Below are 13,323 nucleotides of genomic sequence, written 5' to 3'. Positions count from 1 at the left end.
TATAATTTATTATTTTTCTGTGCTGTGAATCAAAGCCAGGACTTTAAATGTGCTAATCATATGCTCTACTGAGCCACCCCCATAGCCCTCTATCAATTATTGTTTTTGGAGAGGGAGAACGAGAATGCAATCTAACCCTGAATGTTATTCCTCAGGAAATGATTACCTGCCCCAACAGGGTCTCAGTGATGTGCAGGCTGCTGATTCAGCTGGGCTGGGTGGTCAGTGAGCCCTCTGCCTCCTCCTCACTGATAGGATTACACATGTACACCACTATACCTAGCTTTTTTAAAAATTAATTTTATTTTATGTATATGGGTTCTCTGCCTGCATCTTTGCACCACTTTTGTGCCTACTGCCAGTGGAGACCAGAAGGGCCTCAGATGCCCTGGAACTGAAGTTATAAGCAACCATGTACATTGTGACTCAAACCTGGGTCCTCTGGAAGAGTAGTCAGTGCTCTTAGCCACTGAGCATCTCTCCAGCCTCAACACATCCAGTTCTCATTTTGTAGCAAGTACTTAACTAACTCAACTACGTAGCCCAGTCTGGCTTCCAACTCAACATTCTCCTTTACTACATTGAAGGGCCTAAGAAGGGTTAGGGATACAATCTTAAAAAAATTATAATTTTTTTCTTTGTAATTGTAATTTAATTAAGCAACCTGCAATTTAAAAAACTGAAAAAAGTTATTTTAATTGTAAACAAAACCCCGATTCATTCCTGTATCTCCCTCCCTGCAGTACACATTGCAGTCTAATAGGGTTTCCTGCACGTACAGTCTCCTAAAAACTTTTGTGTTAATGGCTAGGACCCAGTTAATGGTGTGATTGGAAGGCATTAGTCTACTCAGATGGAGGTCACAAGGAGAGGTGTGCCCTTGAAAAAGACGCCTGCACCTCAGTACTTTCTCTTTTTGCTTCATGCGTTAAGGAGATTTCCTCAGCTACAGGCCACACATTACTGCTACAATCTGTGCAGCCCTGGCTCTTCGGAACTTGCTCAGTAGACCAGGCTGGCCTTGAACTCACAGATATAAGCCTGCCTATGCCTAGAGTGCTGGGATTAAAGGTACAATGTATTTTTTTTTTTTTTTTTGCCGTACCACAAAGCAATGGGGCCAAGTGATTATGGACTGAAACTATTGGCCCAATTAAACACTTCTTTTTAAGTTATTTATCTCAGATATTTTGTTATAGCGACAAGTTAACACACTTTGAAGAGCAAAGGCTAGGGCCACAAGGAAACTGCTGCCAAGAAAGCTGGTCTCTATCAGAAACTCAAGGAAATCCTGCCTGGGGGAAGGGAGTTCTCACCCTGAAGAAACCAGGTAAGGTAAAAACCTCTGGCAGCTAACAAGGTGAGAAGAGTGACCCCAGCGGTCTGTGTCACAGAGAAGCTGTAGCAGAAAGGAGGAATACATAAGAGATGGAGAAAAGAAAAGGAGGGAAGAAGGAGGGACCGGATAGGACCAGATGGAAAAGGGATAGCAAAAATTTGGAGTTGGAAAATTGATGCTAATGAGAAGATAACCCCGAAGAAAATGGTCCTTTTATCTTCCACATAGGACAAGGGAATATGAAATGCTAAAGGAAAAACAAACAAAAACAAAAGTAAACCATGAAAAGTTAATTTAATGTTGCAAGAGTCAAAATAAAAATTGTATCAAGCTCGAAAATGAAAAGGCCAAAGCAGATCTGGAAGAGTCCCCTCTTCCTCTCTTTCCTGACGTCACCAAGTTCAATGCAGGCCAAAACCACTCTTCATATTCCCACTGAAACTCAGGATTGAAAATACTGACAATTTCTAGACATGGCTGATGAGAAACCAATGGAGGAAGGGTCATTAGTGTTCTAGTTACTGATGATATCACAGATCTTGCCCCTTACTCCTGCCAGGTCAAACCTCTCAACAAGGGCCAAAAATACAAAATCACAGGAATGTACATACCTACCAGGGATGAGTCAAAGAGGGAACTACAGATCACCAGGGAAGTCTTTCCAAGGTAGACTATTCAGTAGCTACAACTGCTTCCGAGTTCCCAGATTAAGACCCAAGGTAAGCAAGGGTAACCCTCCTGGCTCTGAAACATTGGCCTTCCCTCAATGAGACTGCACTGGATATAGCAGGGGGGAGAACAGTAGCACTAAGAGGAAGCCAAAGGCTCCAGAGTTTAGCCATGGCTCCCAGAAACATGGCAAGACCCTCCACTTCCTGTGTAGGTGAAGAGCTGAGATCTCTACCAAAGAATAGTCAAGGCTTTTGCTCTCCAAAATACTCACTGCTCTGAGAAGAGCTTTTGGGCTTCCCAATGTATCTGAGGATGGGGTTTCGCTTCTTGTCCTCCAAGGCATCCTTTTCTTTCTTGGAATTGCTGCTCTGCTGAGATAGGAGACACTAGTTTGGAGGTGGTCCCAACAATCAGACATGACTGCTGATCACTCATGCCCTGTTCCCAAGACTGGCCCTAAACAAATAACTGGAAAGCTGACTCAGGTTTATATATTAATGGACATGTTCCACCTAAGGCTGGGTTTAGAGAAAGGAGGGAGCTGTAGCTGAAAAACTGTGAAATGGCTTTCCTGATCTACCTCAGCACAGAGGACTGCTCCAAGTCAGCTATGTTCCAGGGCAGTTCTGATACCTTCTTGGTCTTAGGGAAAAAGGGCAGCCACTTGTCCTTATCAGGAGCAGACTGGGCCTTTTCTGCTGTGCTGGAGTGTCTTGACTCCCGAAGACGGATTCCAGCATGGCTCATATAGGTATTAAGGGCAAACTCCATGGGAGCACTGCAAGACAGGAATGTTATGAACCAGAAAGGTCAAGTAATGTTTCTTCTTTTGTTTTGTTTTGTATTTTGTTTCTCAAGGTAGGGTTTCTTTGTATAGCTTTGGAGCCTGTCCTGGAACTAGCAGGCTGGCCTTGAACTCAACAGAGATCCTCCTGTCTTTACCTCCTAAGTGCTGGTGAATAAAGACATGCACCGCCACCGCCTGGCTCATATATATTGCCAATATGTAATGTTTCTTAATAGACAGTTAAGGACCAAAACCTAGCTCAGTGCAATCTCCCCACAGCTATCCCAGAGAGAAGGAAAGGGGTAGTTATGGGCTAACATGTTCAAAGTGAAGTCTGGATGGCCAAATGTAACAGCAATTAGAAGCTGGCCAAATCTCTTTACTGCTCCCAACAGAAATCCAAGCAGTAAACTCTCTTCCTATGAAGGGATGCTAGTCAGAGGATGGGACACAAAGGCCCTAAAATATGGCCTGGAGGACAGGTTAAGTCTATAGCCAATGTCCTCAGATACACATAGGGGGTTTAAAGTAGGCATACTGCCTTCACCTGCCCCATCCCTGAGAACAACGAAAAAAAGAGAAGAAAGGGCTGTCAAGGTGCTTCTAATTGCTACAAACAAATGGAACTGTCTAGTGCTCTGTGCTCAAAATGTACTTGGCCTGTAATTTAGTAGACAGACTATCTGTTTGATGGAGCCAGCACAGCAACACTTCCACTTTGGCTTCAGGACCCATCTCTTCCTTTACAAAGAGTGTGTAGGCAGGGAATGCAGACACACTTTAAGCTGACAAAAAATAATAAAGCCAATATGTGAGATTAAAAAAAATGTGCCAAGAAAGAAGATGCTCTCCTCTCTGCTGGTGCCCATCATAGACTGATTCTACCACCATTATTTTTTTGGGAAATCTCTCTTTAGGGAAAGAAATGGGAAGGGAGACTTAGGGTATTGTGAGTAGATGGACAGAAGCAGGCCTAGGACGTCATGAACACCGAGGGCCAGCCTGTCACACCAAGGAGTAGACCCATATACCAGGCAGTGGTCCTTATGCATCAAGTCCTGCATGTTATGGTTAGTTACCTGGGAACTAGCCCTGCACAGACTCATGTCCTGTGAGGTTACAACTTTCCTGTGGGTAGCAGAAATGAAAAGCATAGGAGAGCTCAGCCCTTCTTCTTCCCACCTTGAATGTTGCAAATGAACTACACCAAGGATTTGCTCACCTCCGGTCTTCCTCATACTTGGACCTGTAATGAAAGAATAGATCACTTGGACTTTGAGACAGGCTGTTCTCGGGGTAGAGCTGGAAGTCCCTTCTTAGAGGAAAGAGAAGGGTTGGTAGGGCATACAAGGTCTGGAGCCTTTGAAGCTCAGGAGGTGAGAATTTTTATTTCCTCAAGGATTCAACTGGCAATGATGATGACAATGATGCCTTCGAGTACAAAGGGGGATGCAGCAAATTCAGTCTCTGTTCTCTGTGTCAAAGCACAAAGTCATTAGAACAAGATGAAACCTGGAGGCTAGATGGAGGCAGCAGTAACCAGTGTGTGGGGATTATTACTATGGGCCAGACATTTTTATAAGCTATTTACACACAAACCCATTTAATTTTCAAAACACCCACAAGAAGGCTCCCATTTGGTAAGAACAAATTACATTACTTGAAAATAGAAACTACTATAAGTTGGGTTCCCAGAATAGAATCTCAGGCTCAGTCAGGTACTGCCTGCTTGCACCGAAGAATCCATGGCACCTTACCACTGAAGGCTAGGAAGCTGGATTGCAAGGCTATGCTTTCTGTGTGATTTTCTTTCTAATCCAGATTTCCTATCCTTTCCTTCCCATCTTTTCCAGGTCTCTTTCCTCTTTCTTTATTATTCACTGGAACTGGGAATTGAACCTAGGGTCTTGCATGTAGATTAGGCAATCTCTCTACCTCTGAGCTACATCCCCTGACTTTAATTTTTTTTTTTTTTGGTTTTTCGAGACAGGGTTTCTCTGTGTAACAGTCCTGGCTGTCCTGTAACTTGCTCTGTAGACCAGGCTGGTCTCGAACTCACAGAGATCCGCCTGCCTCTGCCTCCCGAGTGCTGGGATTAAAGGCGTGCGCCACCACCGCCTGGCTTTTTTTAAAATCTTGATCCTACTGAGTTTGGCTTTGAACTCACTCAGTAGTCTAGGGATTTTTTTCAGGACAAGGGTTTTTTGTTTGTTTGTTTGTTTTTTGTGTGTGTGTGGGGGGGCGGGGGGGGGTAGCCCTGACTGTCCAGGAACTCACTTTGTAGACCAGGCTGGCCTCAAACTCAGAGATCCACCTGCCTCTGCCTTCCAAGTGCTGGGATTAAAGGTGTGAGCCATTACTGATGGCACCTCAGCTTCTCAAAGTAGCTGGGTTTACAGGCCTGTGCCACCAGGCTCTGTTATTTTTTATTTTTTTTAGTGAGATGGAACCCAGAGTCTTGTGCTTGTTAGGTAACAGCTCCACTTCTAGCTGTAACCCTAGCCCCCGCTAGCCCAGATCTGTCACCACATGACAGATTTGCACAAGTAGCCGTCTTTTTAGATCTGTAGTTTGATACATCAAAGAGACCCCAGGCTTAAGATGTCCAAAACTGCTCCCTGTCTTATCAATTGCACCTAGAGTAACTGATGGTCTTTTTTAATGCTTTGGGAAGAAATCCCTGGAATCTCTCCTTTGACTTTCTTTCGGAAATTCTCTTAATGATTCTATCCCTCAACTCCACCAAGAGCTATTTCTTCTCACAACTTTCATGGCTATTGAAATTACTATAATTTGTGGGGATTCCTATAGGGAGCCTTGTAACTGAATTGCTTAGTTTTCCATTTCTTCTACCCATAGTGCAGCCTCCTGCAGTTCCAACAGCTCTTCCACTTGCTAAGTGAAGACTAAAATCGTCTCCATTGTGCTGCCCCTCCCATTACCTGGCTCCATCCCTTAATTTTCACTCTGCTCTTTCTACGCTGGTCTCACTTCTGCCTGCCTTGGCTGTTCTGTCTGCGATGCTCTTTCCCAGATGTCAGATAATTTAGTCAATCTCTTCAACTGATTACTACCTTTTCCAGGTAGCTCACCTGAACTAGTCTATTTAACTATGTAACCCAGTGACTCTGGTACTCCTAGTTGTCTATACCCTGTCCTATTTCCTCCCTCGACGCTTGTTATCTCTGATATACTCTGATATACTGCCCGTCCACTTATAGGCATTGCTATCTCCTTTCATCATTACATAACCCCACAAAGGAAATAACCACTCTGCTCACCAGATGCCCCATGTACACGTGTTTGGCAAATAGTGCAAACACATTTGATACATGCCAAAATGAAAGGCTCATGTTATTGATACTACAACTTTTGTCATTTAGTATGTGAGGCTCAGAGAAACAGAACAGACTGATTAAGGTCACTGCTCAGCAAGAAACAACATTGAGAAGTAAAGCTGTCTAGGCTTAGAAGTTCAGCTATCAATCCTGCCCTGGGGTCTAAATCACGGATAACACATGCTTTAGAAAATGAGACTCGAGGGGCTGGAGAGACAGTTCAGTGGTTAAGACTGCTGGCTGCTCTTCTGGAGGACTGAGTTTGATTCCCAGCACACACACAGTGGCTCATACCTGTAACTCTAGCTGCAGGGGACCTGACACCCTTTTATGGTCTTTGCGAGCACTGCATGTACATGAGACACAGACATACATGCAGGTAAAACACTCATACACATAAAATCGAATGAAAAACAAAATAAGGAAACAGAAAACAGAACTGGAGAAGTACAGCGGGAGCAGCTGTGCCCAAGCTCCCTGGAAAGTGCTCCAGCTTCAGCTGTGCTTGTGAAAAAATGGCCGCTTTCCTTAAGTCAGTTCTGAGCACTTACTGAAGACACTCCAGTCCCCTGGCAGGGGCGCAATGTCATGCTGAGTATCAGCTATGAACGTATAGGCAAGGAAGGAGGAAGATCATGAAAGGGCTAGAAAGGGGAAGCAGAAAGCTCACTGTATTCTTGGAGCCTGGTATTGTCACAACCACCAGTGAGCTGTAGCTCCAGGCTTACAGGTGGGTCCCTCAGCACGTTCAAGCAGGATCTCCTGTCTTTTGGAGAAAGAGATCATGCAAGAAGTACAAGAAGGTAGAAAACAGGCCAACCTGTCTGGGAAGTTCAGAGAGATAGTGGAGAAGTTGAATACTCACAGGATATCTCCAAGGGCAGCCAATTGCTTCTCAGCCATTTGGCGCTCTCGAAGAGGGTCCCCATCCAAGTCTAGTAGGTCATTTTCACCATAGAGGCTGCCTAGCCCCAGAGTGCGCTTTGATCTACACCAGAGATACAACAGGGAAACAAAGACCATGCTGAACACGTATATACACAGAGGGGAAAGTCAGATACTCCCTCCAGAGGCACAGAGAACTGAGGGCTCTGCAGACCTATAGTCACTGATCTGTTCCTTGATCTCCAGTGTGACTGCCTCTTGAGCTTCACAGAGAACACCGCGAGGGTCCTCGCCATTCCGCAAGCGCAGGTCTATAGTGGAAAAGCAAAAAAGGCAGAATAGGTGGGTGTTAGAGGAGGAGATAACTTCTGAGCACCTCAAGTGGTTTTGCATTCTGTGACACTGGTAGAAAAACTGGCTTTTTGGCCCATTAGTCTGAAAGCAGTGAAGGCCTGTATTCCATCCAGGTAACATCTTCTTATTTAATTAAAAACACATCTCACAAGCCGGGCGGTGGTGGCGCACGCCTTTAATCCCAGCACTCGGGAGGCAGAGGCAGGCGGATCTCTGTGAGTTCGAGACCAGCCTGGTCTACAGAGCTAGTTCCAGGACAGGGTCCAAAGCCACAGCGAAACCCTGTCTCAAAAAACCAAAAAAAAAAAAAAAAAAAAAAACCCACACATCTCACTTAATATTGTATGCATGCACGTGCTGTGGTGTGCATGTGGAGGTCAGAGGACAACTCTGTGGAGTTGGTTCTCCCCTCTCACCTTTATGTGGATCCCAGGAATTAAACTCAAGTTGTCAGGCTTAAGACTGAATCATTCTTCTGATACTATCAAAGTCAAGGACAAAATTATTGTCTGGATGTTAAATGCTTAATGAGAGGAAATACTGAAGCTCTTTCTCATTGGGTATATGCTTAAATGTCTGCTGACATCAACATGCAGTCTTCTATAGACTTATTCCTTCTACTGCCTTGACACTTACACTTCATGGAACCAAGAGATGTGCCCTTCATCTTCTGCCATCTAGCACCATGTGGGCTAGACCTTGGGAATGACAACCTCATTCTCTATTTTATTTTTTTTAGATAGGGTCTCACTACATAATCCTGGTTGTCCTGGAACTTACTATGTAGACCAGTCTGGCCTTAGACTCACAGATATCTGACTGCTGCCTTCTGAGTGCTGAGAATAAAGGCATGTGTCACCATGTCAGACCTCTCAGTCTGTTTCTGAGCAAGCTGCTTTGTGTGTACATGTTGGTTGTCCTCCCTGTGTCTTTGCTATTAATTCTTTCCAAATGTAGACTACTAGTTCTAGCTTAGAAAACACTGTCTGTGCCTGACTTTTTTCTTTTTCCTTCCTTCCTTCCTTCCTTCCTTCCTTCCTTCCTTCCTTCCTTCTTTTGGAGAGTCTCAAATTCATATATCCTTGAGAACATGGCTTGAGTGATCTTGAACTTCTGATCCTCCTGTCTCTACCTCCTGAATACTGGGATTACAGAGGAGTGCTGCTATACCTGGTTTATGGGATGCTGGGATTCAAACCCAGGGCTTTGATGCATGTTAGGCAAGCATTCTACCAACTGAGCTGTATCCTCAGCCCCACGCTGCTATTTTCTTGACATTGCCTCAACTATTTTGGAATCGGAAAGAATAGTATTATTATCCAATCCTTGATCCTCGCTCTGACTCTGGTACTCCTCGTATTTGTATTGTTATGGAACTTAGCAAACTAAAACCTAATCACCCCATAGTCAACCAATTGAAAAATCCTCTTAAGACAATATTCCAGAGGGTCTGATTTAGCAGGTAGGATAGAGGTCTTTGTAATTTTACAAGTTACCTTCAGTAATCTGTCCTTGCTTAGAAATCCTTAGTAAAGTCTAATTTCCTCTTCATACAAGTGAGCCTACAAAGGCCCAGAGGCCCATGGGAAGTCGGCAGAAATGAGCTCTCGGGCGGTGCCGCATCACACGTGTTCTAAGTGTGAAGCTGTTTTGGAGTAACCATTTAAGGATTCTGCCTCCTAGTACAGGACAGTTATGCAGGGACAGGGACTCCATCTCTCTGTCTTTGGTGTCTCCTGAGAGTTCAGTATAAGAATGGCACTAAAGGTCATTTCCTGCGAGCTCCATGGAGACCAATACGTGGCAGACATAAGAGGTGAGACAACAGTGGCCCCAGGACCCCGGAACCTGGACCCCTACTCCCTAAAACCTCCACGTGGGAGAAAGGCCAGGGGCCCCCCTCCCCAGGAGCCTTCGGCATTCCTAACACCAGCAGGGAGCTGGTCTGCCAGACAGCCATCTACCCCGCCCACAACACATCATTCCCTGTGAGCTCCGTGGAGACCAATTCTTGGTGGGCATGAGACATAAGAGTTGAAAGAAGAGATGGGAAGGAGCCAATGCAAGAACTCCTCCAACATCCTAAAAAGCAACATGGTACCACCATGCGGACACACAACAGGAAGACTTGATCATCCTAACCCAGAAGATATAGAAGAAAACGACTTTAAACATTACTTAATAAAAATGACGGAGACCCTTAAAGAGGAAGTGAAAAACTCCGTTAAAGAAATGGAGGAGAAGACAAACAACAAGCTGGAAGAAATTAATAAATCCCTCAAAGAAACCTAAGAAAACCAAGAAAAAGCAATCCAACAGATGAAGGAAACAGTTCAAGATTTGAAGATTGAAAAAGAGGTAATAAAGAAAACACAAACTTGGGGGTAAGGGGAGATGGGGAGAGAAAAGGGAGAAGGGGAGGATGGGGGGAACTTGGGGAAAAAGGAGGATTGGGATAAAGGAAGGTTGGATAGGGGAGCACGGAAGCACAATTCTTAGTTAAGGGAGCCACCTTAGGGTTGGTAAGAGACTTGAACCTAGAGTGGCTCCCAGGTGCCCAAGCCGAGGTCCCCAGTTAGTTCCTTGGGCAGCTGAGGATAGGGAACCTGAAATGACCCTATCCTATAGCAATACTGACGAATATCTTGCATATCATCATAGAACCTTCATCTGGTGATGGATGGAGATAGAGACAGAGACCCACACTGGAGCACTGGACTGAGCTCCCAAGGTCCCAATGAGGAGCAGAAGGAGGGAGAACATGAGCAAAGAAGTCGGGACCACGAGGGGTGCACCCACCCATTGAGACAATGGAGCTGATCTATTGGGAGCTCACCAAGGCCAGCTGGACTGTGACTGAAAAAGCATGGGATTAACTGGACTCTCTGAACATGGCGAACAATGAGGGCTGATGAGAAGCCAAGGACAATGGCATGGGGTTTTGATCCTACGTAATGTGCTGGCTTTGTGGGAGCCTAGCCAGTTTGAATGTTCACCTTCCTAGATATAGACGGAGGGGGGAGGACCTAGGACTTACCACAGGGCAGGGAACCCTGACTGCTCTTTGGACTGGAGAGGGAGGGGGAGAGGATTGGGGGGAGGGGGAGAAGGGTGGGAGGAGGGGGAGGGAAATGGGAGGCTGGGAGGAGGTGGAAACTTGTTTTTTTTTTCTCCTTTTCTCAATAAAAAAAACTATAAATAAAAAAAAAAGAAAACACAAACTGAGGGAACTCTGGAAATGGAAAATCTGGGTAAACGAACAGGAACTATACATATATATAATCAACAGAATACAAGAGATAGAAGAAAGAATCTCAGGCGTTAAAGATTCTATTGACTCAGTGGTCAAAGAAAACACTAAATCCAACAAATTCTTAACACAAAACATTAAGGAAATCTGGGACACCATGAAACGACCAAACCTGAGACTAACAGGGGTAGAAGAAGAGTTACAGCTCAAAGGCACAGAAAATATATTCAACAAAATTATAGAAGAAAACTTTCCCAACCTAAAGAAGGATATACCTATGAAGGTACAAGAAGCTTACAGAACACCAAATAAACTGGATCAAAAAAAAAAATCCCCTCACCATATAATAATCAAAACACAAAACATACAGAACAAAGAAAGAATATTAAGAGCTGCAAAAGAAAAAGGTCAAGTAACATATAAAGGAAAACCTATGAGAATTATACCTGACTTTTCAATTGAAACCATGAAAGCCAGAAGGTCCTGGATAGATGTGCTGCAGACACTAAGAGACCATGGATGCAAGCCCAGACTACTGTACCCAGCAAAGCTTTCATTCACTATTGATGGAGAAAACAAGATATTCAATGACAAAAACAGACTTAAACAATACATATCCACAAACCCAGCCTTACAGAAAGTACTAGAAGGAAAGCCACAACCCACAATAACACAGGCATCTGATACCCGCCCTCCCCCCCAGCATAACCCAAAGAAAGGAAACACAAATACTACTACTGAAAGATAACCGGAGCTAACAACCACTGGTCATTAATATCACTTAATATCAATGGACTCAATTCACCTATAAAAAGGTACAGGTTAAGAGAATGAATACATAAACAGGATCCAGCACTCTGCTGTTTACAAGAAATACACCTCAACCTCAAAGACAGACACTTACTCAGAATAAAGGGTTGGGAAAAGGTTTTCCTATCAAATGGACCTAAAAAAAAAAAAATCAAGCAGGTGTGGCTATTCCAATATCTAACAAAACTGATTTCAAGCTAAAATCAATCAGAAGAGATAGAGAAGGACATTTTATACTCATAACAGGAACAATTCATCGAGATGAAGTCTCAATCCTGAATATCTAGGCCCCTAATTCAAAAGCACCCACATACGTAAAAGAAACATTACTGAAACTTGAATCGCACATCAAACCCCACGCACTAATAGTATGAGATTTCAACACTCCTCTCTCAACAATGGACAGGTCAGACAGAAACTTAACAGAGAAATAAGAGAACTAACAGATGTAATGAATCAAATGAACTTAACAGACATCTATAGAACATTCCACCCCCCCCCAATAAAAGAATATGCCTTCTTCTCAGCACCTTATGGAACCTTCTCTAAAATTGATCACATTCTGGGTAACAAAGCAAACACCCACAGATATCAAAAAACAAACAAACAAAAAAAACCCAAAAAACAAAAAACCCTGAAGTAATCCGCTGTGTCTTATCAGATCACCATGGAGTAAAGTTAGAACTCAACAACAATATTACTCCCAGAAAGCCTACAAACTCATGGAAAATGAACAGTCAACTGATGGAGGAAGGTCATTGGTAATAAACAAACTGCCTTGGCCCATTTTGATAGGATATCCCTTAGGTGGGTGGAGTAGGCAGAACAGAATGCTGGGAGGAAGAGGAAGTGAGCTCAGAGGCCATGCTCCCCTCTCCCGGGCAGACGCGATTCAGCTCCGACCCAGGATGGACGTAGGCTAGAATCTTCCCGGTAAGCGCACCTTGGGGTGCTACACACATTATTAGAAATGGGCTAGTCCAGGTGCAAGAGTTAGCTGAGAAGAGGCTAGATATAATGGGCCAAGCCGTGTTTAAAAGAACACAATTTGTGTGCTGTTATTTCGGGTAAAGTTAACCTGTGGCAGGAGCCGGGCGAGATAAAAAGCAGGCCCGCAGCTCCCACAACAGTCAACCACTGAACCACTCCTGGAAGGAAGAAATAAAGAAATTTAAATCTTCCTTGAATTCAATGAAAATGAAGACACAACACTCAAACCTATGGGACACTATGAAAGCAGTGCTAAGAGCAAAGTTCATAGTACTAAGTGCCCACATAAGGAAAATGGAGAAAGCTCACATCAATGACCTAACAGCATGCCTGAAAGCTCTAGAAAAAAATGAAGCAGACTCACCCAAAAGGACAGGACAGGAAATAATCAAGTTGAGGGTTGAAATCAACAAAATAGAAACAAAGAAAACAATCCAAAGAATCAATGAAACAAAGAGGAGGTTCTTTGAGAAAATCAACAAGATTGACAAACCCTTATCCAAACTAATCAAAAGGCAGACAGAGAACATCCAAATGAACAAAATCATACATGAAAAGGGGGACATAACAACAGACACTGAGTAAATTCAGAGAATCATTAGGTCCTACTACAAAAATCTGTACTTCACAAAACTAGAAAATAGAAATGGACAATTTTTTAGATAGATACAACCTACCAAAATTAAATCAAGACCAGGTAAACAATTTAAATAGATCTATAAGCTGCGAGGAGATAGAAGCCATCAAAAACCTCCCAATCAAAAAAGCCCAGGGCCGGATGGTTTTAGTGCTGAATTCTACCAGAACTTTCAAGAAGAGCTAATACCACCTATACTCCTCAAAGTGTTCCACATAATAGAAACAGAGGGCTCAATGCCAAACTCTTTTTATGAAGCTA

General features: G+C 43.7%; 1 protein-coding gene across 15 annotated transcripts in view; it reads right to left on the bottom strand.

Annotated features, from left to right (window-relative positions):
• Arhgef11 (Rho guanine nucleotide exchange factor 11) overlaps positions 1 to 13,323 on the bottom strand; it is a 141,339-nt gene that overhangs the window by 20,302 nt on the left and 107,714 nt on the right. For 10 of the 15 annotated variants that reach the window (XM_041655300.1, XM_041655308.1, XM_041655296.1 and 7 more), the window contains 5 exons: positions 7,236 to 7,332; positions 7,002 to 7,124; positions 4,021 to 4,044; positions 2,645 to 2,789; positions 2,283 to 2,382 (listed from right to left, as the gene is read on the bottom strand). In XM_041655300.1, coding sequence (XP_041511234.1) covers positions 2,283 to 2,382; positions 2,645 to 2,789; positions 4,021 to 4,044; positions 7,002 to 7,124; positions 7,236 to 7,332 — 489 coding nt within the window. The remainder of the gene's footprint in view (positions 1 to 2,282; positions 2,383 to 2,644; positions 2,790 to 4,020; positions 4,045 to 7,001; positions 7,125 to 7,235; positions 7,333 to 13,323) is intronic. The other 5 variants (XM_041655297.1, XM_041655298.1, XM_041655302.1 and 2 more) reach the window with 1 other exon arrangement.

The sequence above is a fragment of the Microtus oregoni genome, unplaced genomic scaffold, assembly GCF_018167655.1.
Source record: "Microtus oregoni isolate MIOR12 unplaced genomic scaffold, Mior012 000007F_ref0000211, whole genome shotgun sequence".
Taxonomy (NCBI): domain Eukaryota; kingdom Metazoa; phylum Chordata; class Mammalia; order Rodentia; family Cricetidae; genus Microtus; species Microtus oregoni.
Note: the sequence above shows the minus strand (reverse complement) of the source record. Positions and strands in the feature narration are given on the sequence as shown.